This window comes from Acanthochromis polyacanthus, chromosome 7 (assembly GCF_021347895.1).
Source record: "Acanthochromis polyacanthus isolate Apoly-LR-REF ecotype Palm Island chromosome 7, KAUST_Apoly_ChrSc, whole genome shotgun sequence".
Taxonomy (NCBI): Eukaryota; Metazoa; Chordata; class Actinopteri; family Pomacentridae; genus Acanthochromis; species Acanthochromis polyacanthus.
Window position 1 is genome coordinate 3,435,491 of NC_067119.1, and position 26,120 is coordinate 3,461,610.

General features: G+C 39.5%; 1 protein-coding gene across 2 annotated transcripts in view; it reads left to right on the forward strand.

The window, feature by feature from the left end:
- LOC110965142 (spermatid perinuclear RNA-binding protein-like) overlaps window positions 1-26,120 on the forward strand; it is a 133,712-nt gene that overhangs the window by 55,124 nt on the left and 52,468 nt on the right. For both annotated transcript variants that reach the window (XM_022214079.2, XM_022214078.2), the window contains exons 5-8: window positions 2,604-2,751; window positions 11,658-11,788; window positions 20,219-20,314; window positions 20,419-20,530. In XM_022214079.2, coding sequence (XP_022069771.2) covers window positions 2,604-2,751; window positions 11,658-11,788; window positions 20,219-20,314; window positions 20,419-20,530 — 487 coding nt within the window. The remainder of the gene's footprint in view (window positions 1-2,603; window positions 2,752-11,657; window positions 11,789-20,218; window positions 20,315-20,418; window positions 20,531-26,120) is intronic.

The following is a 26,120-nucleotide window of genomic DNA, read 5'->3' on the forward strand; positions in this document are numbered from 1 at the left end:
GTAAACACCACAGTCTGGGCCTTCTCCTGCTTTGATACGATGCTCGTTACTGACAAGGGGGGAAAATAGCAGGTTTTGTGGGATTTTCTTGTCCCTCTCAGGATCTGAATGTCATTATTTTGGATGAAAACCCATAAATTATAAAATGAAGCACTTATTCCATGAATGCATATCTTCCTCTTTTTGACAAATTCTCTCATTAGTCCCTAATCCTGCCTGTTTTGGGTTTTTTTCTCTCTATAATTAATAAGGCTGTGCCAATAAAAGCCAAGTTACTAATTAAAATCCTACCAGGGATTTTGCCAAATGAGCTCCTTAAATTGCTCCAAAGCCATGAAACCAAGTGGCAAACACCAGGTTTGAAAATTGAAGCTAAATTTGAGTTTCCAAAAATTGCAATACCTCAAATGTCCAATAGGTGGACCTTCAAAAGTGAGTCAATCCCCATAGACCCCCATTTTAAAATGTCCAAGTTGTCCAATATAACTCAAAATCAATCCAAAAAGACTCGTGAATGTCCATATATTGACAGAAAAATGGTCCAAATGGAATAATATTAGCATTGTTGTGTCAGACCCCTAAAGACTGGACACTTGTCTTGTCCACAAGTTAAATCCAACTGATGTTAGAGCCTCAGAAGTTGGTTAAATGTCGACGACCAAAGATTGTATTTTAGTGGGAAATATGGAATGTCAAAAAGAAAGCTCATTCCCATAGACCCCCATGTTCGATTGTCTAACTTTATTTGGCCCAAATTGCTCAAAAGATTGTCCAAAATAACTCAAAATCAGTCACAAAAGACTCACAAATGCCCTCACATTGACAGAAACATGGTCCAAATGGAATAATGTCAGCATTGTCGTGTCAAAACTCACAAAACTGGAACCTGCTCTTGTTAAACTTTCCACACATCAGATTCTACTGATGTTAGAGCATCAAAAGTTGGTGAAATGTCGACTAAAGACTGTATATAGATTGAAATATAGAATGTTAGTAGTAAGTATCTCAAGGAAAACAGAGCTGTAAATTGTCAATATTGACAAAAAAAAATCAGGTTTTGGGGAGTTTTATTGTACCTCTCAGCAACTAAATGTCATTATTTTGTATGCAAACCCATACATTATAAAATGAATCTCTAATTCCATTAGTGCAACAACAGAGTCATGCCATATCTTCCTCTTATTAACAAATTCTCTCATTAGTCTCTAATCCTGCCTGTTTTGAGATCTTTTGTTTGCAATAATTTTTAATAAGGCTGTGTCAATGAAAGCCAAGTTTCTAATTAAAATCCTACCAGGGATTTTCCCAAATGAGCTCTTTAAAATGCTCAGAAACCATGAAACTAAACTTCAAACTCCATTGCTGAAAATTGAAGTTAAAGATGAAATACCAAAAATTGCAGTACCTCCAATGTCCACAGGAGGCTGCCTCCAAAAGTGAGTCAATCTCCATTGACTGCCATGTTAAAATGTCCAACTTTACAGCAGAAATAAACAAAAATTGTGATTATGGTCTCTGTAGCTAATTTGCCTGTTTATGACGACTGTACAGACGGCAAGTCTTTGTATAACAAACACATACTAATTGTATTAAGGCTTCAAGCTCTGCGTAATTTAAGGAGTGACTGCTGAAAGGATGGAAGAGTCCATGCCCTACCTCAGCTCCACCTCCACCAGCTTGTGCTCCACAACTTTGCCTGTTTTGTATTAGCTAGGAGTTAGGAAGAACCTGGCAGTTTTAAGTAGGTCTGTAGTCTCCAGGTGGACCCCCTGACTGGTTTGTTGATGTGCTATCGTTCAACCAAATCTCATCAGACAATTGTCCTACCTGTCCATCCCCTACCTAACTTCCTGCCTACATACCTGGTAATCTACTTACATCAAACCCATCTACCTTAATGCCTACCTACCCACCTACCTATCTACCTGCCTGCTTACCTATTTACCTACAGACCTACCTATATTCGTAGTTACCTAGTTAACCACCGACCTATTTTCCCATCTACCTACCTGCCTACCAACCTACCTGCCCAACAAATCTACGTGTCTACCTACTTACCTACCTATATTCCTAGTTACCTAGGTAACCACCTACCTATCTTTCTGTCCCACTACCTACCTACCAGTCTACCTACCTGCCTACCTGCCTACCTGACCACCCTTTTAACTGCTCAGTGCTGTTGGCTTGCCTACCATTCTCCCTACCTACCTACTCAGCTTATAAATACATTTCATTAAGTGACATATCATATCTTAAACGGGGATCAGAAAACATAAAGTGTGCGCCCTTGTAAAACGCTCAAAGCAACAGCATTAAATCTGACAAGACTTCATTATTGTGCTGGTGGAATTAATTTAGTGGTGTTTGCATTTATAACAAATTAAATCAAGATCAGAAAACCTATTAAATATGATGAACTGGAAAATTATTCCCGTTTCATAGAAAGTCTCTGTGCAGCTTAATGAACTGTATTTATGTGCATATCTTTTATATTATTTGCTCGGTAGGACCGTGAAAGTAGCTGTGCCTTATTCTTTACAAAGAGCAGGAATCGGTGTTGCTGCTGTGATGTTTTTAATTAACCGTGCAGCCCTGCCTTGCAGACAATGACGGACGACAAATACGAGGTGCGGTCGAGCGTTCCTGAGGCGGCCATCCAGGTCTGCAGCATCAAAGACCCCCAACTCACCCTGAAGATCACCTTGTCCTCCTTAACCATGAGGGATGATCCCGGCACCACAGAAGAAGAAGGTACGGAATGCTCCTCCTCTGCTTCCTAACCTCTGTTTTTATTTGACTTTTGTGACAACAAAAGGCTTGAAAAAGGGAATGTAGACATTTAAAGGTGCTGTGAAACCTGAGCCGAAAGAGGGAATAAATTTGTCAGGATGATACACCGATCAGCCACAACATTAAGACCACTGACAGGTGAAGTGAAGAACATAGATCATATTGGTACGAGGTGGTGTTCTGCTGGAAAACCTTGGATTTTGGCATCAGTGTTGATTCGACTTAGACACCCAAATAAACATTATCCCAGAACAAGCACACTCTCTCATGCAAATAACAATCCCAAATGTCACTGACCTACCCCCACAGGAAAATTTACCCCATCTCGTTGCAAAAACATCAAACAATCAGGAACATCTTGGGAAGTATAGCAGTCACTCAAGATGTTGATTTGACCTCCAAACTTGACCCCATTCTGACAAAGCATCAGCAGGTCTTTTTGATGCTTACCTACCTACCTACTCATCTACCCGCTTGCCTCCCTACCTACCTATTTTCGTCAGACCTATCTACCTACTTACCTACCTACTTTTGTCATACCTACTTACCTACTAACTTGCTTTTGCCATACCCATCTACCTTAATGCCTACCTACCCACTTTCATCAAACCTACTTACCTACTTTTTTCATACCTACCTACCTACGACCTACCTACCTACCTACCTACGTACGTATGATCTACCTACCTATCGACCTACCTACCAACCTACCTACTTGGTAACCTACTTTTGTCAGATCGATCTACCTACTTATCTACTTTTGTCATACCTACCTACCGGCCTACCTACGATCTACCTACCTACCTGGTAACCTACTTTTGTTATACCTACCTACCTACTTTTGTCATACCTACCTACCTACCTACCAAGTTGGTAACCTACTTTTGTCAAACCCATCTACCTTAATGCCTTTCTACTTACCTACCTACCTACTTACCGCCTCACCTACCTATCTGCTCAATATATCTACATGCCTACCTACGTACCTACTTTTTCGTGGATACGGTGGAACAAGTTTGATTCCCAGAGGCCCTACTGCACAACCCAGACTACCCAAAGGATCCACTGCCAATGCACTGGTTCCATACTCCGTAAGACACCCTGAGAGGTCCTCTGGTCCAGGACATAGTGCGGACCAACACAATATTAGGCAGACGGTCATAATGTTATGCCTGATCAGTGTACGTGAAGAGGGCTGAAAGCTGAGAGAGGAACAGAGGAAAAAGGAGAAGGGACGATATGGATCTGGGTCAAGTGTGGTGTAAATAGCAGACGGCCGGGGAAGGATGATTTCCGCAGTGTTGGGTTGGGACTGACGAAAAAGGAGATGCCTGTCTCAGCTGTCGGCTCGTATTGTCCTGCAGCTCAGAGAAGAAAAGATTCAGTTGTTTTCCTTTGGCATTAGAAACCCACGTTTCACTGAAATACGACAGCTCAGTTAACTTTTTAAAGTATGAAATATAGATCCATCCATTTCTGGAGACACAATACCACCACTTGTGGAAAATTCTGCGTTTTTTTCCCCATTTTCAAGAGCCAATAATTGACTGGCAATAAATGGATTCCCAAGTAAGATGTTATAGAAAATAGAAAAAATCCCAAGTCAGAAAACTGAAAAAATGTATATTTTTACCGAACTGAGTCTCCAAATATTGCTCTTGTTTAAATAATATGCACTTATTTTCATTTTTAAGTGCCAATAATTTTAAAAATTATGCTCTGCAGGAGCCATTTGATCACTTGGATCTGTGTTTTCATCAAGTTTCATGGTTGTAGTAGATATTTTTCTGGAGATACTGAATCTTTGAAATTCATTTCCAGGCAAATAGTTTTTTTTGAGAGCGAAAATAAAAAGCATCAGCTCAGTTAACTTTACCTCCCATCAGGTGTCTGCATTGTAAGTCAAGAGCCTCCGTTTGTCGTCGGTGGTTTCGCTTTGTTTGTTTTCTCCCTTGCAAATTAAAAATGGATAACAGTCGAGTCAGGGACCGAAGAGCTGGCATTATAGAGCAGCGAGTCCCATTGTGGTTTCCGCTCCCACTGGGAAAGATTGAGTCGAGCCTTCACAAAAGGTAGAAAAATGGATTCTGCCGAGCGGGAAAGAAGCTGCTCCGAAGCACAGCTGTTGAGAGCAGAGTCACAACAAAGGGAGTCATTTTTCCTTCAGGTTCAACATCCTGTCAGCACAAACAAGGACACTGTTTTAGTATTTTTTTTCTTTGTTCTTTTGTCTTACTCGGCCTCGTTATACGCTGTAAAATCCCATAAAGGAGATCGTCCCTCTAAGTCTCACTTAGCAGAGCAGAAGGGACCGTCCTGAAGGGGTTTCATACGCTTTTAATTAAAACAAAATGATCTAAATAGATGACAACAGGGGAGTTCCTTGAAGAAACACCTCACTTACAGCGGCTCTGTTTTGCCTGGGCTGGGTTTCTGTAGCGGTTTACTACACTGATAATGAATCTCAGACTAAATCTTTTCATTAGCAACTTACAAAACACACCACGGAAGTCTTTGTCATGGTGCCTGTTGCTAGCTAAAAGTTAAAAGCTGATAGATGTTATTACTTGTACTGATTATTATTATCATATTCTAAAAGTAAAGTCTAAAATTTGCCTTGCTTCATAAGTTCAAGAGCCCGTATTCTGCTTTTTTGCTTCCCCCTTCCCTTCAGTGTGTTGTTTAGCTGCTTTTTTGTTCATGTAAACAGTCTGCAAACTTACAAAGTCCATGCCAAAGACCGTTATATCTCCTTGAAACACCTGGTTTGAAGTCCAGTCTTTTCTGTGAACAGTGTTGGAGCGATATGATTCATGTTCACAGGATCCGTCATTGCTACGCCTCACAATTAACATCTGTTTAAACAGCCAAGCCATGCATTTTGTGTAGCGCTGCGTTGCATTTTAAGAGGCAAGGCGTTGTTGGTTTTTTGCATAAATTTGAAGTCTGGGCTGCTTCATGCAAGTTAAGAGCTCCTGGAAACGTGAAAACCAGCTGAATCATGAGCTTGCAGGTTATCATTTATTATCTATTGTGTTCGTTTTGTGCTCATGCATCTCTGTTTTGTGTTAGCAGAGTTACTTTCAATTAGCTCAGCTTGTTTGTGTAAAGCTTTCATGAGGTTCCAAGCAAAAAGGTCATGAAGAAAGGTTTTGGTGTTTGCTGGAGGGCTTTTTGTCTTTGGAAAGGTGAACTCAGCATTTCTTATCTCTTAGTATGGAAGCTGATTACAGAGTTAAACTTACAAATGTATGAATATTGTCCAATGAAAAGGGAAAAAGGGTTAGATTTGTTATTCTCGATAGTGTTTACCATAAGAATTTTGCCCTATGCAGTTTTTTGTGTTTTAAGTTCAACAAATATGGCAAATTTCCATGACTTAAACTCTTTAAAAATGTAAAACTTAACCATTACTGGTCTAAAGTGAAGACGTTTATCGCCTCAGATGCTTTCAGAAACACATTTCGGGGAAACTATTGTTGGATATTAAGAGAAAGTTTCCAAACAAAGTTGGAAATTTGAAATCCTGGAGCAGAAAACCCCCGAATGGAAGCGTTCGTCCAATCAGGTGCAGCCAGAAAGGAGTGTTTGCAAGGTTGTAGGAGTGTTTTTCACACCACTACTGTCCCTCCGATGTTTCAAATACAGTCTACCTTAAACTTTCAAGGTATTAGAGTAGAAACATCAACTGTCCAATGCTACTTTTAGTGTCCAGAACCTCCCCTGTAGACTCGTACGAGTCACGATAAGACGTGATGTTATTTGTCTTTTTCATCATGAATCGAGGCGCCATAACCCAGGTCTTTGTGCAGCACAGTGGAATATTAAATTAACCACAACTCCTGCATTAGCTTAGCTTTCCTGCAGCTCCATTGCAGATGTACGAGGGTTCAGTTTTGTCTTTCTACCCTGCAGACGGGCACTTTTATCTCAAAGTTTTCTCAGTCTTCTAGATCTCGTCTCGACTTTCACAGCTCCCCCCTAACTGCCATCTCTTAATGAAATCTGGAAGCACTTTGATATCTTTTTATAGCCCTCCTCCTGTTTGTAGGCATTAATTAGCTTCATTTTAAGATCCCCCAGGCCTGCTGAGTGTTTCCACAAGGTCTGAGGAGTCGAATAATTCATCGGTTTAGGATAAACAATTAAACGGAAGTTTGGGGGCAAACTTTTGCACATGCAGTAATTATTGTTTATTTAGTAGATTTTTACATTAATGAACTAAAAAAATGCGCTAAATGTTTGAAAATGTTTCATGTTTGGGTTGTATTTACGTCTTCAAACCTGAAACATGCGACAGACTGGCGACCTGTCCTGGGTGTCCCCTGCCTTCGCCCGAGTCAGCTGGGATAGGCTCCAGCTCCCCCGCGACCCTAATGAGGATAAAGCGGTGTATAGAGGATGGAAACCTGAAACATCAACAAAATATTTTCAGGCTGTAGCTGCAGGGTTTTCATTAATGGTGTTTTTTCTTCATTGTTTATGAACTAAATGTGATAAGTAGGGACATCCTGATCCAATGAGGGCCGATCAAAGTAAATTTTAATTTATCGGTATCTACATGAGCAAAAAATTCAATCCTTTGTTTACGTCTGCTGTGATATTGTAGCAGGATGTTAGGGATGCAAATTTCCAACGTTTTTTAAAAAATATCAATAATAGCAGTGTTACCAATCAATAATTGACTAATTGATAGTATACATTCTATTTCAGTCAACTACTTCATGATTTTGCCACAAAGTTACACATAAGAACTCTGTCCGGAGGTCATTACGCACCACAGAAGTCTTTGTCATGGTGTTCATTGCTAGCTAAAACTAAAAAGCTGATAGTTTCTGCTATTGAAACCCAGCCCTGTCAACATTGCCTCATCAGGGCTCTTCAGTGAACCAGTTGAGGGATGTTGAATGTGTCCAGAGGTCATGAAGCACCACAGAAGTCTCTGTCATGGTGCCCACTGGTAGCTAAAACTGGTCTAACTGGTTCCCCTGCTGTTTGTACCTCCTGTCGCTGGCCTCTGCTCACTGACTGTTGGTTTTGTTGCCGTAGCTCCGCAGGTCGGCTCGCTGTCTGGATTGAAACTCCTCCGCGGCTGACGAGGCGTCCCTCCCCGACCCGGCAGCAGGAGACCCCCCGGGTACAAGGGGCTTCCCCAACAACCAAACCCAACCAATCCACTCACCCTCTGCCTCAGACATGCTCCTCTACCTCCCCTCCTATCTCCCCTACCCCTCTCCCCTCTGTTGACTGGACTTCTCTCTGGGTCGCCATGAAATTCTGGTCCATGTCTTCAACAAAATCGACTACATTACCCAGCAGCCCAGATCCTTATTATTTGTTGGTTTTTTTGCTGTAACTCTCTCTGCTGATCAATTTGTTATTGGCTCAGAATGACATCCCATAATTTCATGCTGGAAAGACGTTGTTAATTGAATTAATCTGATGTCCTGGTCACTAATCAAAATTCCCCCTAAGCTGATGATGTCGAGGAGACTTTATCGGGGGGGTTGTCCTGATCTGTCTGTGGTCCTGACCCGGGACTGACGGTTCCTTCATGGCCTGCCTCTGGGAAACCAAACCACCAACCAGGAAGTCTACAAAACCAACACACAAATCCTGGTTTTACACAAAAAAATGCTGCGAAAATCTCCAGTGAAGTCATTTCCAATAAAATCCTTTCATTTTGGCCCCTCCGTTATGGAATGTTGAGTGTGCCACCAGAACAACGGAGCGCTAAACGAGCGACCAGCTGGTCAATCAGCTGCTGCCGCCAGTCGAATCTAATTCAATTTGTAGGCGGCGCTCCGTGTTCATGAGTTTAAATGACGGAGAATTATCTTTAAACGAAAACCTAATCAGAACCTTTAGAATAAATGTCAAACCACGAGACGGATTAATCGTGAGACATGGAGAAAAAAGTCAATTTTTTTAACCTTAATTTCAAAGTTGATTGATTAAAGTTAGAAATTTATATGTATAAATGGAGGAGACCAGCAATAAAGATAGAAACTATAATTGAGCTCTGCAGAGGCTTTACGGAGCTGCTCAGCTGCTGAGACAATTAACTTTTTAATTGATTAATTAAGCAGCAGAAAACGGATCTCCAACAATTATTTATTAATCATCATTGTAAATGTTCACCTGAGCTTCTCAAATCAAACAATCCTCTGTTTTCTATCAGAGGAGTTAAATTTGAGGGATATTTATCACCATTTTCTGACATTTATAAACTAAACAAATAAGTAATTATATTTTACATCAAGAGATTAGCTAATGACAATAATTGTTTTCAATTTTTAAATTTAAGAATTCTTTTTCACACTTAGTTTAAAGTCAAAATGATGGAATGCTGCTCTTAATTACTTGTGTTTTAATTTTTAATGTTTTAATGAAACAGCATTTAAAGTCAACTGTCTTTTAGTTTGCAGATTTAATGATGGTGTCTGTTTTTACCTTCATATTTAATAAATTCACCAATTAATTAAAAAAGCAACATCAGGAAAAAATAACTTTAAACTGTAAATTTTGGGTATTTTCTGACATTTATTAAATAAACACTTTACTGAAGATTTAAAAATATAATTAACAGATTAGCCAACAATGACAATAAACTTTATTAAAAAAAAATTCCTTTAAATGATTAAACTAATTCAGAATGACATTTTAATGATATATATTTATTAGTTTTTAACAACAAATGCATTTATAGGTGATGTTTCACAGTTTTTTTTCCTCTAACTGAAGATTTAAGGAATATAATAAACAAATCGGTCAATGATGACAATAATATCATTTTCTTTAGATAATTCATTTTTCACAACAACAGCTTTTAATTTAATATTTTCATAATTCTAATGTTTTCTTTTAACTTTTAAAGTAATGCAATCATTTATTACATTTTTGGCACACTTGGTACTCCGTAGTTTGATTGTTTTTATATCATGGGTGCATTAAAGTTAAAGGTTAAACACAAAGAGAAAATCTTTTAAAGGCTCTGATTTGTTCCCGAACCCTCCAAATGAACCAAAGAGTAGCAGCTAAAATCTGTTCTGTCAGAATATTACCCAGCAGCCCCGGGGGCAGACCATGGCGGTCCTCAGTCCTGTCTGTGGAGGAGCAGCGACTCTCATCAGCTCCTTCGTTTGTCTTCCACCTCCTCCATCCTGTTCAGCTTCACTTCGGTCTCCACGGCGACAGACTGCCGAACCACATGGCGACCCTCAGCTCACAAACTATATCAAATAAATAAACAAATATTTCCGATTCAGACTGACGGTTCGTCTGATTTAACCTGAGTTCTGCAAAAAAAAAAAAATCACCCCCGATTTGATCTCAGCTGCTCGTTGGAAGATCTCTGAACCACAAACGAATGATTCTCGTCTGACACAGATCAAATATAAAGAAAAATATCCAGTCCACAGCAGATTCAGAACCACCACTGGAGAACTGGGAGGTTTGTTAGTGGCCATGACGCGATCTGAAAGTTTATTCCACTCAAAATACTACTTTCTGTCAAAATATATATAGTTATTAAGATTTATTCCACCCAAAACACTACTTTTTGTCCAGGTATTTATAGTATTTAAGGGTTTTTTTCACCAACAATACTATTTTCTAATGAACAAGTTGTAGGCTTAATGGTTCACTCCACTCAAAATACTACTTCCTGTCCAAGTTTTATAGTTTTTAAGGTTTATTCTACTCAAAATTCTACTTTCTGTTCTATTACTTGTAGTGTTAAAGGTTTGTTCCACCCAGATAGCACTTTGTGTAAAAAAAAAAATAAATCTGTTTTTTTCCAGCCTAAATACTATATTCTGTTCACATATCTATAGTTTTAAAGTTTTGCCCAACGAAAACAGTACTTTTAATGACGAAGTTTTGGATTTAAAGGTCTGTCGGACCAAAAACTACTTCTTTAGGTGCCAATAGTTTATTATTTGTTCATTTTGCCAGTGTTTCTGGGTTGGAAAAGTCAGATCCCCTTTTGACTAAAGTGTTCAGGCTCCTCCAGCTGTGGTCCTGAACTTGCTGCTTCCTCTCCACTCATTTCAGGTCTCAGATCTTACATTTCCTCTGATGAACCCGTGAGCCTCGCTGTGCTTTGTGGTCTGCAGTCTGTCCTCCTTTCTTGTTCGTCTGCTTGACCGTCCCACTGTGGACGAACCCTTAGCTGCTCCCGAGAACCAACAGCCTTCACTTTCTTTCCAGGGTGGCGTTCTCACTCTCAGATGTTTATGTTGTCGTCCGCTGTCGCTCTTCTTCTGCTGTCCTTCTCCCATGGCTCGGCCTCGGTCATGGCAGGAAGCTCCCCACAGGAACCCGGTGTGGAGAGACTGTTTCCAAACATAAACATCTGACCGACCCCGCAAGAGTGAAAATACCAGCATGGCGCCTCAGAAAAACACCCCCTCCAAGTGGAGATGTTACAGCTCCCCCCAGTGAACCCTTGTTCCAAAGTGTGATCTGGATCTCCAATCTGGCTCCTGGTCCTGAGTCGCTGCCATGCTCTCATTTTCGTCCTGCGCCGTAACTGATAACACTAATCTGGCGTTCCATCGCCTCCAGCCACTGATCTGCATCTAGAGTGAGACTCGGGCCGGGCGGCATGCGCTCACGTCTCCTCCGGTTCCTCCTGTCAATGTCATGAAACGATCCCGCCTTCTGCATGAGAATCCCCCATCCTTCTCCCAGAAAACTACCAAAAACAAATCACACAATCTCTGCAAATTCCCCCTCCTGTTCTTAGCTCATTGGGTCAGATCAGTGGGTCTGCTAATAACTAGCTGTCTGCTGCCTGTGTGTCTGTGTGGGACGGTGGGAGGCCAACGAGGTCACACTCAGTCTGTCCCGTCTCGTCCAATCAGAGGAAGGCGACCGGGAAGGCGGTGACAAGCGGCGGCGGAGGGAGGATGAGGAGGACGAAGACGAGGACGTCCTGGACCGGCAGCGGTGCCGGGCAGCGCTGGCTTTGCTCCGACACGCCAAATGGTTCCAGGTAAGCACAGCCGGCTTTGTACTTCTAAACATTACTACTTAATAGTATTGTTCAACAAAAAAGTTGTTGATTTATCAATTTATGTCTAGTAATAAAGGCTTATTCCACTCAGAATACTATTTCCTGACCAAGTATTTATAGTTTTTCAGGTTTATTCCACTCAAAATAATAGTTTCTGTCCAAGTATTTATAGTTTTTAAGATTTGTTCCACCATAAATACTACTTTCTATCCAAGTATTTGTAGTTTTCAAGGTTTGTTCCATCATAAATACAACTTTCTGTCCAAGTATTTATAGTTTCAAGGTTTGTTCCAACATAAATACAACTTTCTGTCCAAGTATTTGTAGTTTTCAAGGTTAGTTCCATCATAAATACAACTTTCTGTCCAAGTATTTGTAGTTTTCAAGGTTTGTTCCAACATAAATACAACTTTCTGTCCAAGTATTTGTAGTTTTCAAGGTTAGTTCCAACATAAATACAACTTTCTGTCCAAGTATTTGTAGTTTTCAAGGTTAGTTCCATCATAAATACAACTTTCTGTCCAAGTATTTATAGTTTTCAAGGTTAGTTCCATCATAAATACAACTTTCTGTCCAAGTATTTGTAGTTTTCAAGGTTAGTTCCATCATAAATACAACTTTCTGTCCAAGTATTTGTAGTTTTCAAGGTTAGTTCCATCATAAATACAACTTTCTGTCCAAGTATTTGTAGTTTTCAAGGTTAGTTCCATCATAAATACAACTTTCTGTCCAAGTATTTGTAGTTTTCAAGGTTAGTTCCATCATAAATACAACTTTCTGTCCAAGTATTTGTAGTTTTCAAGGTTTGTTCCATCATAAATACAACTTTCTGTCCAAGTATTTGTAGTTTTCAAGGTTAGTTCCATCATAAATACAACTTTCTGTCCAAGTATTTGTAGTTTTCAAGGTTTGTTCCAACATAAATACAACTTTCTGTCCAAGTATTTGTAGTTTTAAAGGATTATTCCACCCAAAATAGAACTTTCTAATGAACAAGTTGTTGATTCAAAGTTTAAATACACCTAAAAATGACTTGCTGTCTGAGCAGTTATGGTTCCAGGTGAGCACAGCTGGCTGCTGACAGAACCAATCCAGGTGTGTTTTTGTTCTGGCAGTGAGTCTCGACTTTAATGTTCAACGCCGTCTGTTAAAATTGCATTAGTTTGCTTTAATTTGCAGCAGCAATTAGGCTCTGAAGGAAACTTTGTCACCCAGAGTCTGTTTTATTTGAGGATTATTTGATTTCAGATCATCAGGGGTTTTCTGTTCAGCTGTCCCTGATTCGATTGAAACTTTTTAATCATAAACTGTGGATATTAAAAATGGTTTCTATGAAATTTTAGCTTCATATATCAAATCGTTTTTGGGATATAACATGTTTTGACCAACTTTTGGCAGTTTTTTCTCACCCTGAAATTCAAGGAAGATAAAAGCCGTGAAGTTTTACTGTCAGCATGTCATTGATTCAGAATCTGCAATATTGAACATAAACAAGGCTTCTAGAAATGCGGTTTTAAATCTGCAGCTTCCTATATTGCAGAAACATAATATTGCTGGTCAGAGGTCATTAAGTGGCACAGAAGTCTTTGTCATGGTTGCTAGCTAAACGCCCATAATGCCCTCGTCCAGTGTGTAGGATTTCGATGGATGCATTGGCAGAAATGGAACGTTTTCTTTAGTTTTTCATCACTTCACAATAAGAATTTAGTGTTTTTCACTTCAGAATGATCTCTTCTTTTTGTTGTTTTTGAAAACTTCTTGCAGAACTGAAGGTCAGATGTAGGAATTTCCTGATTCAAGTTTTCAAGATCGAGATTTGGGATGATCAAGGCTGGCATTAGCAAGAACCTTTGGCCCAATCCTTTGTGTACATCTGATAACTTTGTCAATTTGATGCAGTTCATTTCAGTTTTATTCATGTAACACAGATTCACAGCATATGCCATCTCAAAGAGCTTAGCATGACGAGGTGCAGACCTTACGAATTACAAACAATAAAAATAATCCACTACTGGGATGTAGAAACACTATCCTAGTTTATCCCAGTTTGTCATAAACTCATGAACTCCAGTCGGAGGTCATTAAGCGGCACACAGAGTCTTTGTCATGGTGCTCCTTTACTAGCTAAACAATGCTCACTACTTGCCAACGTGAACCGCCCTCAGCCCGTCTGACCGCCTCCTCTGGTCACTAAAGTATTGAACAGTCTCCAGTATGGTCATGAATTATTAGCAACAGAGCAGCAGAATATTTTTAAAACAGGCAGAAGAGAAAACATAAAGAAAGGTTCCTGGAAATGCCGTCCTAAATCTGCTGCGTTCAGTGAATGCACGATGAACTAGTATCAAGGTTCTGGCAAAGTTAAGAGAAAGTGCTTGAAGACACTAAGGAGGAGAGATGTCAGACGAGGAGGTTGCTCCATCTGGATGTTAATATAAAAGAAACGACACCGGGGATTAGTTTAATTTGCACAGGATGGCTGTTCATAGAAATAAAGTGGGTCATTTTCCTGAGAGGCAGACGTCATTAAGTGTATCTGCGGTTATTAAGAATCGACGGCTGTTTTTTACCGTCTGAATGCCATCACACTCTGCTTCACCTCCGGGCCTCCAGGGAGCCCTTCACTCTGATCCTACGTGGCATTTAGCTCTCCTTCCCCGAGGGGAGCTGCTCGCTGCTTCACCTGACCTTGACTGGGCCTCCGAGTTCAGGCAGCTCGTCTGAACCCGATTTGGTGAAGAACCTCTTCACGACCCCAAATCCGGCCGAGCTACATCCAACCCATCAGCCTGCACTAAAAAGTATGCTGCTGCTTCACCCCTAATAATCCATGATCTATCTAGAAACCGTCATATTCCACTCTCACTCCTATGTTGGACCCATTAGTTTAAATTTACACCAAAATGCAGAGAAAGTTTTAACTGAACTTCCAGAAAATCAACACAAGAAATTGCAAAAGTTCAATCCACGACTCCTATACTCAGTACATATTCAGGACAACAAAAACATGAAATGCAAAAGATTAGCTTTTTACTAAACACTGTTTTTGCTGAACAGACTATGGTTGTGTCTTTCTTTAACCCTTTAAGACCTACCATTGTGAATTCTGCCAGGACATATTCTTACATTTCTACATACTGTAGTGACATTTTTTTTGGAGTGTTTTTATTTGCTTTACATCAATATAACCCTTATATCCCAAATTTTAATAATATGTATTGACTTCTATCTTAACCACTACAATAAATTGCTTAAAAGTGCAATAAACCTAAAAAAAAAATCTTTTTTTTCCACATATACTTAAAAATACAGAAATTTCATAGCTGTATGGAGATTTGTGGAAAAGTTGCACAATATCCCATGGTCTCATTTCATAAAGACTTTTGTTATGTGCGCTTTATTGTGTATTTTTAGAAACCCATCACTGCAACCAAAAAGTGCTCTGAGACCTGGTGAATGACTGAAATGTTAGTCTGACCCCCCAGGTTTTATATGACAAAAAATAATCACTCTACCTTATCTGGTTTCAGATCTACCACCATTCAAAAATGAATATGCAAACGGCGCTACAGTGGGCTTTGCAGGGTGATAAAGTTTGTCAATGTTGGACCGACTGGCTGCACCCTACTAAAAGAAATGCAAAATTACCAAAAATAACTCAAAATAAACAGTGGTTATAAAGTATTGTAGATACCTGGTTGTTCCACTGTTTAGCACTGTAGAGACCAGAGGAGGCAGTCAATCGGACTACAGTTAGTTCCATGTTGTCAAGCAGAGAACATTGTGGGGGTTTGGCTAGTCAAGGGGCACCATGACAAAGACTTCTGAGACGCTTAATGACCTCCGCTGGCAGTATTATGTATCTGAACTAGGGCTGGGCGATATGGCCAAAAAAATCAAATCTCAGTTTTTTTTAGTCATCTTGGACGATTACGATTTTAATCGATTTTCATTGTTTCTTTGCGGTCTGTTTGCTATGGCTAGTGCTAGCCATGCCGCACTCCCGTAGCTGCAGCATTCTTCCCATTCTTTAGGATGCCTCTGCCGGAGGTGCTGAAAGAGGTTAGTTGTGCTGTTACTCTTTGCTTTCACAGTACTTTTGCAAACCTTGCACATGACTGTAGTTTGCTCTGTGTCAGTCTTGTCAAAGCCGAACCACTTCCATACAATCGATGTAACATGAGGCCCTTTTCTCGCGACCAACACTTCGTCTGCTGTTCTGTCCGCCATGACGGGGGTGTGAGTGTTTTGGCGGAAGGAGATGAGAGGCGGAAGCAAACGCCAGTGCACAAGTCGTGAAAGGCAGAAGAAGAATCTGTAATGTTATATATTTAAGCTCGCCTCGATTTTACGATTTGGCAAATTTCCAAATCGTCAGGTTTTAAAAAGGCGAATTAATCAAATTAATTTGATTTATCGCCCAGCCCTAATCTGAACTACAGAAAGCTGCACATTTAGGACTGCATTTTGAAAACTTGTTTATTTCATCTCATCACTTTTACACAAGTTCATTCCATCCAAATAGTACTTTTTAAGTATTGAGTTGACATTTTGAAGGCATATTCCACCACAGTTCGGTGAAACATCACATAAGGGCTCAGCTTTTTCTGTGCAGAAAGGCACAAAGTGTCCAAAATGTCTGCAAAAAATCATTCGAAGTGACTGAAAAGTCACTCAGAATGTGTGAAAACACACAAAAACATCCTTTTCTTGAACAAAACTTGACTCAAAGATGTCCTAATGACCCAACATCTGTCAAAAAGAGACAAAACTGCGTCCAAAATGATGTCCAAACTATCCAAAATTATTCAAAATTTGTCTAAATGGACAAATATTGGCCCCAAATGAATCAAAAGTTGTATGAAGTGATAAAATCTTGACCCAAATGTGTGTAAACCAGGCGTAAACTAACCGTGACGTCACCCGTTGGTTTCAACGCCAAGAAAATGAAGCCTGGATTTTGCTACTTCCTGGTCGCCGTTTTGGATTTTTTGGAGCCAGTGATGTAAAAAGCGTCATCAAACAGACTGGACCGGAGAGCAACTAGGGGCAGGATTGGCTGAGGACTCTCTTATCCCGCCCACGTTTTACCGCAGAGGCTTCTGTTGCTGTCTATCAAGTATAGCCACGCCCCCTGGCTCCACCAACTTTAACGATTTATTTAAAATTCAGTATTGATTTATTTTAAGATCGGCCACCTGATCTCTCATTTTGACCATGAAAACTAACGGGAAAAAAATCCTGAGCTGTAGAACATCAGTCTATCAAATTTTATTTTTTCCAAAAATGAATTGGGGTCTATGGAGCAAAAGCTTTTTGGAGCCAACCCTAGCGGACGGCGTGATATTGCAAGTTTTTGACACTTCCGGGTTGGCTTCAATTCTGGAGCCAGATGCTACGTCCACTATATATACAGTCTATGATGTAAATATTCCGTAGCCCTATAAGCTGCAGTCAATTCCAGCCATTTTCAGTACAAAAAATCGCTAATATTTTATTTGTAAATAAAAATATGACGAGAAATACAGGGAATATTGGACGCGCATCGCGAGAAGCATTTCCTCGAAAACGACCTATTCGTGGATTATATACCGACTTCAAGACATGTTTTGGACAAAATATCTTACTGGCTTGTGTCGTCTGGATGTCCAAGGTTGGATTATGGCCGTTTTTTGTGGAATATTTTCATCTGTGTGTAATAATGAACCCGGAAATGTGAGTCGCGCTGTGTGCGTTGAAGCCGTGTACAGAGAACGGATGGATGGATATTCGTTGTTTGTCAGACAAATGTGTTTATATTACCTGCTGTGGTAATCACATCTGAAAGTGGTTTATACCGGCGGATTCATGAGAATCTAAGCTTTCCATCGGTGTATAATGTTTCTATCATTGAGTTGGCAGTGTCGTTCTATTTTGAAAAATGCTAATGCAGATATCAAAACAGCCTGCCTGCGGGCCGCTGAACCGCAACGGGTTAAAATAGTCCTACATGGCTCAAAATCTGTTCAGAATGACAAAAATGTGTCCAAAATGTCTGCAAAAATGTTCAAAGTGAGTCTACCATTTAAAGGTTTATTCCGCTGCAGTTTGGTGAAACATCACATAAGGTCTCAGCTTCAGAGCTTCCTGTGTTTGGAAGCTCTGCATGCAAGAATCATACATTTACAATAGATATTTCAGCAGCAATTGGCTCAGAAATCCCCTTCCCACAGCAGAGTGATGTGTGATGTGCCGTATATGTGGTTGAACATAGAATAGGGTCGGAATATGTTCTGTTTTTTTTAGCTAAATAACATCTTTCTTCTTGTGAGGCTGAAAAGTGCTTCAACGAAAAATGTTCTGAACAGAAAAATGAACTGTGTAAAGACCCGTAGATTATCCTGAACATGAATATTCAGGCGGGCATTCCAGTTAATCAGATTTTTTTGAAAACCACATTTCTGTCCTGCCATCGCTGGATTTCTCTCAAATTCTGTTGACAGTTTGTGTCGCCCAGAAAATGAAAATCTGCTGCGAAAAGACAGAAAAACATCATTTTCAGTGATCAGTTCCTGCTGGAATGATCCTCTGTGGTCCACGACAAGATGTTTGAATGTTTAACACGCTGCAGATGTCTGTAATTCAGTTATTTCCAGTCAAAAAGAGCATTTCAGAAACCAACATCATCATAAACATCACTTCTGTTATTCATGGTTCTTGTTACAGATTTGTCATAACTCCCATCTTTTATAAATTGTTCTTTTTAGATTCTTCAATAAAGTTTTAGTTTAGAGATCTTTAACTGTTGAGTCTAAATATAAATGTAGATATCTTGAATTAAAGTTTTGACTCGGTGAAAATGAAGTTGCAGATATCTGTGGTTATGTTAGAAGCTGGAGGCGGTTTGCTTTACAAACATGCTAATATTGCAGCAGTTCTGGATGCATAATTCCTTCTTCAGGAGGGTGAAGATGACATCCATCCTACAACGCCTCCAATTGCCTTAAATCAATCAGTCTAACTAATCATGCTTAGATCATTGGCCAATCAGGTTGTAATTTCCTTCAGAATATTTATCCTCAGCCACCCTGTCAGCTGGAACTGACTAAACTGAAAATGTAAGACTGTTTTTATTTCATATAAATGCACAAAAAAATGCAGATCATTTAAAAAAAAAAGCTTGTATACATACCAAGATCACAGAAGAGTCATGTAAACAAATCAAAACGCTCGGTGTTAAATTCATTCTAAATTTAACATAGAAAGGAAGTGTTTGCAGCAAGTTAACAAATTTAAACCGGCTATTCTATACTGGAATCATAGGACTGTAGAAGGCAGACCGGCTGCACATATTTATGTAGTTTCTAAAAATATATCACCGATTGATGAATATAATTGTGTAGAAAAGACAATAATTTGTCCAAAACAACTGCAAAAACTGCTCAAAATGACTCCTTGGCTATACAGAGTTGCTCAAAATGTGTCTAAACTGACAGAAAATTGCTGAAAATAACTCAAAATTTGTATGAAATGAAAATGTTTAGTACAAAATGACCAAAGCATGCCCAAATTTTCTTAGAAATAGTCCTACATGGCCCAAAATCTGCCCAGAATGACAACAATGTGTCCAAAATGATCATAAAAATGTTTAAAATGACTTTTGTAGGGGTTTAGCGAGTAAAAGTGCACCACGACAAAGACTTATGTGCCGTTTAATGACGTCCTACGTAGCCCAAAATCTGTCCCGAATGACAACAGTGTGTCCACAATGATTGTAAAAATGTTCAAAATTACCTTTGTAGGGATTTAGCTAGTAAACGGGCACCATGACAAAGACTTCTGTGTCGTTTAATGACATCCTACGTAGCCCAAAATCTGTCCCAAATGACAACAGTGTGTCCACAATGATTGTAAAAATGTTCAAAATTACCTTTGTAGGGATTTAGCTAGTAAACGGGCACCATGACAAAGACTTCTGTGTCGTTTAATGACGTCCTACGTAGCCCAAAATCTGTACCGAATGACGTGTCCACAATGATTGTAAGAATGTTTAAAATGACTTTTGTAGGGGTTTAGCTAGTAAAAGGGCACCATGACAAAGACTTCTATGCCACTTAATGGCCTCCTACATAACCCAGAATCTGTTCTGAATGATAACAATTTGTCCAAAATGATTGTAAAAATATTAAAAATTACCTTCATAAGGATTTAGCTCGTGAAGGGGCACCATGACAAAGACTTATGTGCCGTTTAATGACGTCCTACGTAGCCCAGAATCTGTCCCGATTGACCACAGTTTGCCCTAAATGTCTGCAAATATGAAGGAATTAGCAGCACATTGAGATTTCAGGGGCGTAGAAGCATCAGATACTTTTGTGGATTTGTCGTCGGCTTGTTGAGATGCTGAGTCGTGTCCGTCTGTCCCTTCAGGCCAGAGTCACCGACCTGAAGTCCTGCGTCGTCGTCCTCCGGATTCTCAGAGACATGTGCAACCGACTTCCTGTGTGGCAGCCGCTCAAAGGATGGGTAGGGGAATGGGTAGAATCACAATGTTTTGTTGTGTGCCTTGTGTTTTTATTATTATTATTTCCCCTTGAATCGTGACTGTGTTCGCTTTGGTTCGTCTGCAGCCTCTGGAGCTGATCTGTGAAAAGGCCATCGCCACCTGTAACCGGCCGCTGGGTCCAGGTGAGGCTCTGCGCCGAGTCATGGAGTGCATCGCCTCAGGGATCCTCCTACCAGGTCAGACTGCTGCTGCTGCTGCTGCTGTTTTGTTGTCTGAGTTCACACTTTGCATTTTTAATCTCCTGACTAAACGATATGAGGCAGCGGATCGTCCAGAGATACTTTAATCAGTGTGTCGACAGGTTTGTCCTGAATGGAGCAAAATCTGGCAAAAAAGACAAAAATGTGTCCAGAATGACTCAGAACTCGTTCAAAATCCTAACAAAAACACCAGCACCTCAAAAAATTACTAAAATTTGTTCAAAATGACAACAAATTGCCCAAAATATTCCTAGTCTGAGCACTTTGAAGAAGACCAAGCGGTAATAAATTAAGAACAAGGAGGGTAAATTTAGTTTTAGAGGGTAAATGTAACCTCTAAATGTTACCCTCTGACGCTACATTTACGCTCTAACGCTACATTTTCCCTCAAAAGCTACATTTACCATCAAATGCTACATTTACACACTAATGCTACATTTACCCTCAAACGCTACCTTTACCCTCAAATGCTACATTTACCCTCTAACGCTACCTTTACCGTCAAATGCTACATTTACACACTAATGCTACATTTACCCTCAAACGCTACCTTTACCCTCAAATGCTATATTTACCCTCTAATGCTACATTTACCCTCAAATACTACATTTACCCTCCAAAGCTACATTTACCCTCAAACGCTACATTTACCCTCTAACGCCACATTTACCCTCTAACGCTACATTTTCCCTCTAACGCTACATTTTCCCTCTAACGCTACATTTTCCCTCAAAAGCTACATTTACCCTCAAACGCTACATTTACCCTCTAACGCTACATTTTCCCTCTAACGCTACATTTTCCCTCTAACGCTACATTTACCCTCTAACGCTACATTTTCCCTCTAACGCTACATTTTCCCTCTAACGCTACATTTTCCCTCAAAAGCTACATTTACCCTCAAACGCTACATTTACACACTAATGCCACATTTACCCTCAAACGCTACATTTACCCTCTAACGTTACATTTACCCTCTAATGCTACATTTACCCTCAAACGCTACATTTACCCTCAAATGCTACATTTACCCTCCAAAGCTTCATTTACCCTCTAATGCTATATTTACACTCTAATGCTACATTTACCCTCTAACGCTACATTTACCCTCAAAAGCTACATTTACCCTCAAACACTACCTTTACCCTCAAATGCTACATTTACACACTAATGCTACATTTACCCTCAAACGCTACCTTTACCCTCAAATGCTATATTTAGCCTCTAATGCTACATTTATCCTCAAATGCTACATTTACCCTCCAAAGCTACATTTACCCTCAAACGCTACATTTACCCTCTAACGTTACATTTACCCTCTAATGCTACATTTACCCTCTAACGCTACATTTACCCTCTAATGCTATATTTACCCTCTAACACTACATTTACCCTCTAACGCTACATTTACCCTCTAATGCTACATTTTGACTCAGATTTTTATTTTCTTTGTAAAAGATGTTTAGTGTTTTTTGACTGAAAGGCTCCAGATTACTCTCTGCCACTGAGGTCCAGAAAAAAACAAATTAGAGTCAGACTGCTGAAGGACGTTGCCTATTTTCATCTTTTGGTGGAGGTTTGGAGCGTCACGGCCGCTGCTGAGAACCATCCGGACTTTTAAAACCCTGCTGGACTCCTTCATGGAGAGAATCTGAAAGCACAGGAGGAATCATAAATGTTAATATCAGAGCATCTAGCTGCTGGAGGACGTGATGGATCGTGCAGTTTCCTCCTTAACAACAGGCTCAGGCGCTTCAGAAAGAGATGATTCAGTCTCTAATCCCAGCAAAGTTCCTCCGTTGAATATAAACAAGTTTCTAGTGTTCGAGTCTTAATCTCGAATACGATGAATTTCATTCTGGTTTAAATTAAAATGTGGGCTGTCAGAGCAGAGTGAAAGAATCAGAGTGTCTTCAGAGAAAAGAAATGACAGTTTGACACGGACTTTACAAACACTTGAAGGAATAAAAGACTGGATGAGAGTGAAGTCAGGCTGTAATTCAAGCTGATATTTAAGAAAATCCTTTGATAGAAATCTAACGGCTGTCTGAGGGATTTCCATTAAATCGACTTCCACAGAATCATCTCCTCCAGCTGCACTTGTTTAAGGCTAATTAGCAATTGATAGCATGCTAACGTGCTAAGCTAAGATGGCTAACAAACAACAGGAAAAATCTGCACTATTTATCATTCATGTGGCTGGGTTTATTTGGAGTTTGGAGATTTTTTGAGTCATTTTTGACAAGTTTCTGCCATTTTGGATAAAAAGTCATTTTGAACTATTTCTGGATACATTTTTGTAGTTTCAGAGAATGTTTTACTTATTTTGGACATACTTTTTTATTTTTAGATGAATTTGCAATTTGGACAAATTTGACTCGTGTCAGACTTGAGAAGAACTTTTTGTCATTTTCAATTCAATTCAATTCAATTTTATTTATATAGCGTCAATTACAGTCAACTCGTCTCAAGACGCTTTACAGAACCCAAATGCCTGACCCCCAGAGCAAGCCCAAAGGCGACAGTGGCAAGGAAAAACACCCTTTTAACAGGGAAGAAACCTCGAGCAGAACCCGGCTCTATATAGGGGGGACCCATCTGCCTGCTGGCCGGGCGGGTTGAGAAGGACAGAAGAGGGCAAGGGGGAGGGATGGGAGAAGAGGGAGGGGTGGGAAAGCAAGGAAAACACAACACACATTTGGATACATGCATGACAGGATATGTGACACAGACAAAGTATAAGCTAACATTGAAAACTGACTCATAATTTACTCTTATGATGTACGGCTCTGACATTAAACATACTCCATATATAGCTAGCAGTAAAATTCAAACAGTATGTAAGTTAGCATAACAGTATAGTGAAGGCAATGCAGAGTTGACTGGTGGAAAAAGGGAGTTGGAAGCAGAGGGCTGGAGGAAGGTCAGCAACAGCATCCCACAGTGGACATGGTGGAGACTGGACCAGCTGGTGGAACATCAACCGCAGATCTGAAGCATCCAGCTCTGGGACCAGGGACACTCGGAGAAATAGCACAGGGGGAAACAGAGTGAATGTACTGCAATAACGGTATGCATATTAAATGTAAAGGTAGATAGAGAAGGGCTCAGTGCGTCAAGAAAAGTCCCCCAGCAGCCTAGGCCTATAGCAGCATGACTAGAGGCAGAACGAAGGGACGTCCAAGAAGGAGTCAGCTGTGCAAATGAAGACACAAGCCGAACCTCTGTGGGTCACCCAGTCAGCCCCAACTATAAGATTTGTCAAAAAGGAACGTTTTAAGCCTGGTCTTAAAAATAGAGAGGGTGTCTGCCTCCCGAACCCAAACTGGGAGCAGGTTCCACAGGAGAGGCGCCTGATAACTGAAGGCTCTGCCTCCCATTCTACTTTTAGAAATTCTAGGAACAACAAGTAAGCCTGCAGCTTGAGAGCGAAGAGTTCTACTAGGATAATAAGGTACTATCAGATCTTTAAGATATGATGGAGATTGGTTATTAAGAGCTTTATATGTCAGAAGAAGGATTTTAAATTCTATTCTGGATTTAACAGGAAGCCAGTGAAGAGAAGCAAGTATAGGGGAAATATGATCTCTTTTGCTAACTCCTGTCAGTACTCTCGCAGCAGCGTTTTGGATCAACTGTAGATGTTTGAGAGAACTATTTGGACAACCCGATAATAAGGAATTGCAATAGTCAAGCCTGGAAGTAACAAAAGCATGAACTAATTTTTCTGCATCACTCTGAGACAGAGTGTTCCTGATTTTTACAATATTACGCAGGTGAAAAAAGGAAGTCCTACAGACTTGCTTTATGTGTGAGTTAAAGGACATGTCCTGGTCAAAAATAACTCCAAGATTCCTCACAGTAGTACTGGAGGCCAATGTGATGCCATCCAGAGTAACTATTTGCTTTGAAAGCGAGTTTCTAAGATGTTTGGGGCCAAATACAATGACTTCAGTTTTGTCTGAATTTAGCAGTAGGAAGTTAAAAGTCATCCAGGTTTTAATGTCCTTAAGACAATCTTGCAGTCTAGCTAACTGATCAGTTTCATCTGGCTTCATAGATAAATACAATTGTGTGTCATCTGCATAACAATGGAAGTTAATACAATGCTTCCTAATAATATTGCCTAAAGGAAGCATGTATAATGTGAAAAGTATCGGTCCTAAGACAGAACCCTGAGGAACTCCATGATTAACTTTAGTATGCTCAGAAGAGTTATTGTTGACATGCACAAACTGGAACCTATCTGATAAGTAGGATTTAAACCAGTCCAGTGCTGTCCCTTTAATGCCAATTGAATGTTCGAGAATTTTGGAATTTTGGAATTTTCGAATTTTGGAGATTATTTTTTTTGCCAGTTTACAATGTTATGAGTCAGTTTAGATGATTTTTTCAACAATTTATTTTAATTTTGGGTAAAATTTCAGTAATTTTTGGAGAGATTTTAATTTAATTAGCCACTGATAGCACGCTAACTTGCTAAGCTAAGATGGCTAACAAAGAACATGAAAAATCTTCTAAATGTGGCTTTTTTGTATTTTTGGAATTTTTTTTTAGCTTTGATCATTTAAATTTTTTTAAATTTTCCTTTTATGTCATTTTCGATATGAATATTTTTGATTTTTTTTGTCTTTCTGAACACATTTTTGACCACTATCAACAATTTAAAAAATTTCAAACATGCTTTGGTCATTTTAACAATTTTTTTGCCATTTTAGACATTTTGGATGTATTTTGGACACATTTGTGAGCATTTTAAGACAACTTGACAAGGTTTGAACATGTTTTTGTTCTTTTAAACAAGATTTTGTATTTTTGAACAATTTTAAAATCATTTTTGGCACATTTATGTTCTTCCTGGACACACTCTTTGGCCATTTAAGACAATTTTTCAGAGATTTTGGACCTGTTTTGGTCATTTTTAACAGATTTGTGAAATTTTGAACAACAGTGGAGTCATTCTGGATATGCTTTTTCGATTTGGACATAATTTTAGATCACTTTGTCTGTTTGGATGAATTTTGAGCCAATCTGGACATTTATGAGTAATTTTAGACAAATTGGAGCCATATTGGACAATCTTTTTTTTGGTCATTTTGATCAAATTTGAATTCTTTTGAGCCTTTTTGATGTAATTTTATTTTATTTTGGACACACTTTGGGCTACTTATAATTATTTTGATACATTTTGGACATGTTTCAGATGATAACTAAAATATTCTTTATTGTTCTAACACAAAAATATATTAAGCTATAACAACACACTTTATGTGTAGCACACAGAAGTCATTGTCTTTTTGTTTCTTTGTCAGAATAGTGTGTCGGTGCATTCAGTTAAATTCCTTTCCTGCATGTACGTGTTGGTTTGTTGATTCATATTTGTGCCTAAATGAGATTTTAAATATCATTCGCCTGAATACCTGCTGGTGGATGGAAAAGATTGAGTTCGTTTATCGTTCTCGTCTCCAGATTAAAAGGTGCAGGCAGAGCAGCTTTTTGTTTTTCTGGGGTACGTCACATATTATGATGTTCTACTGATCAGTCGTTGCTGTAATAATCAGAAATG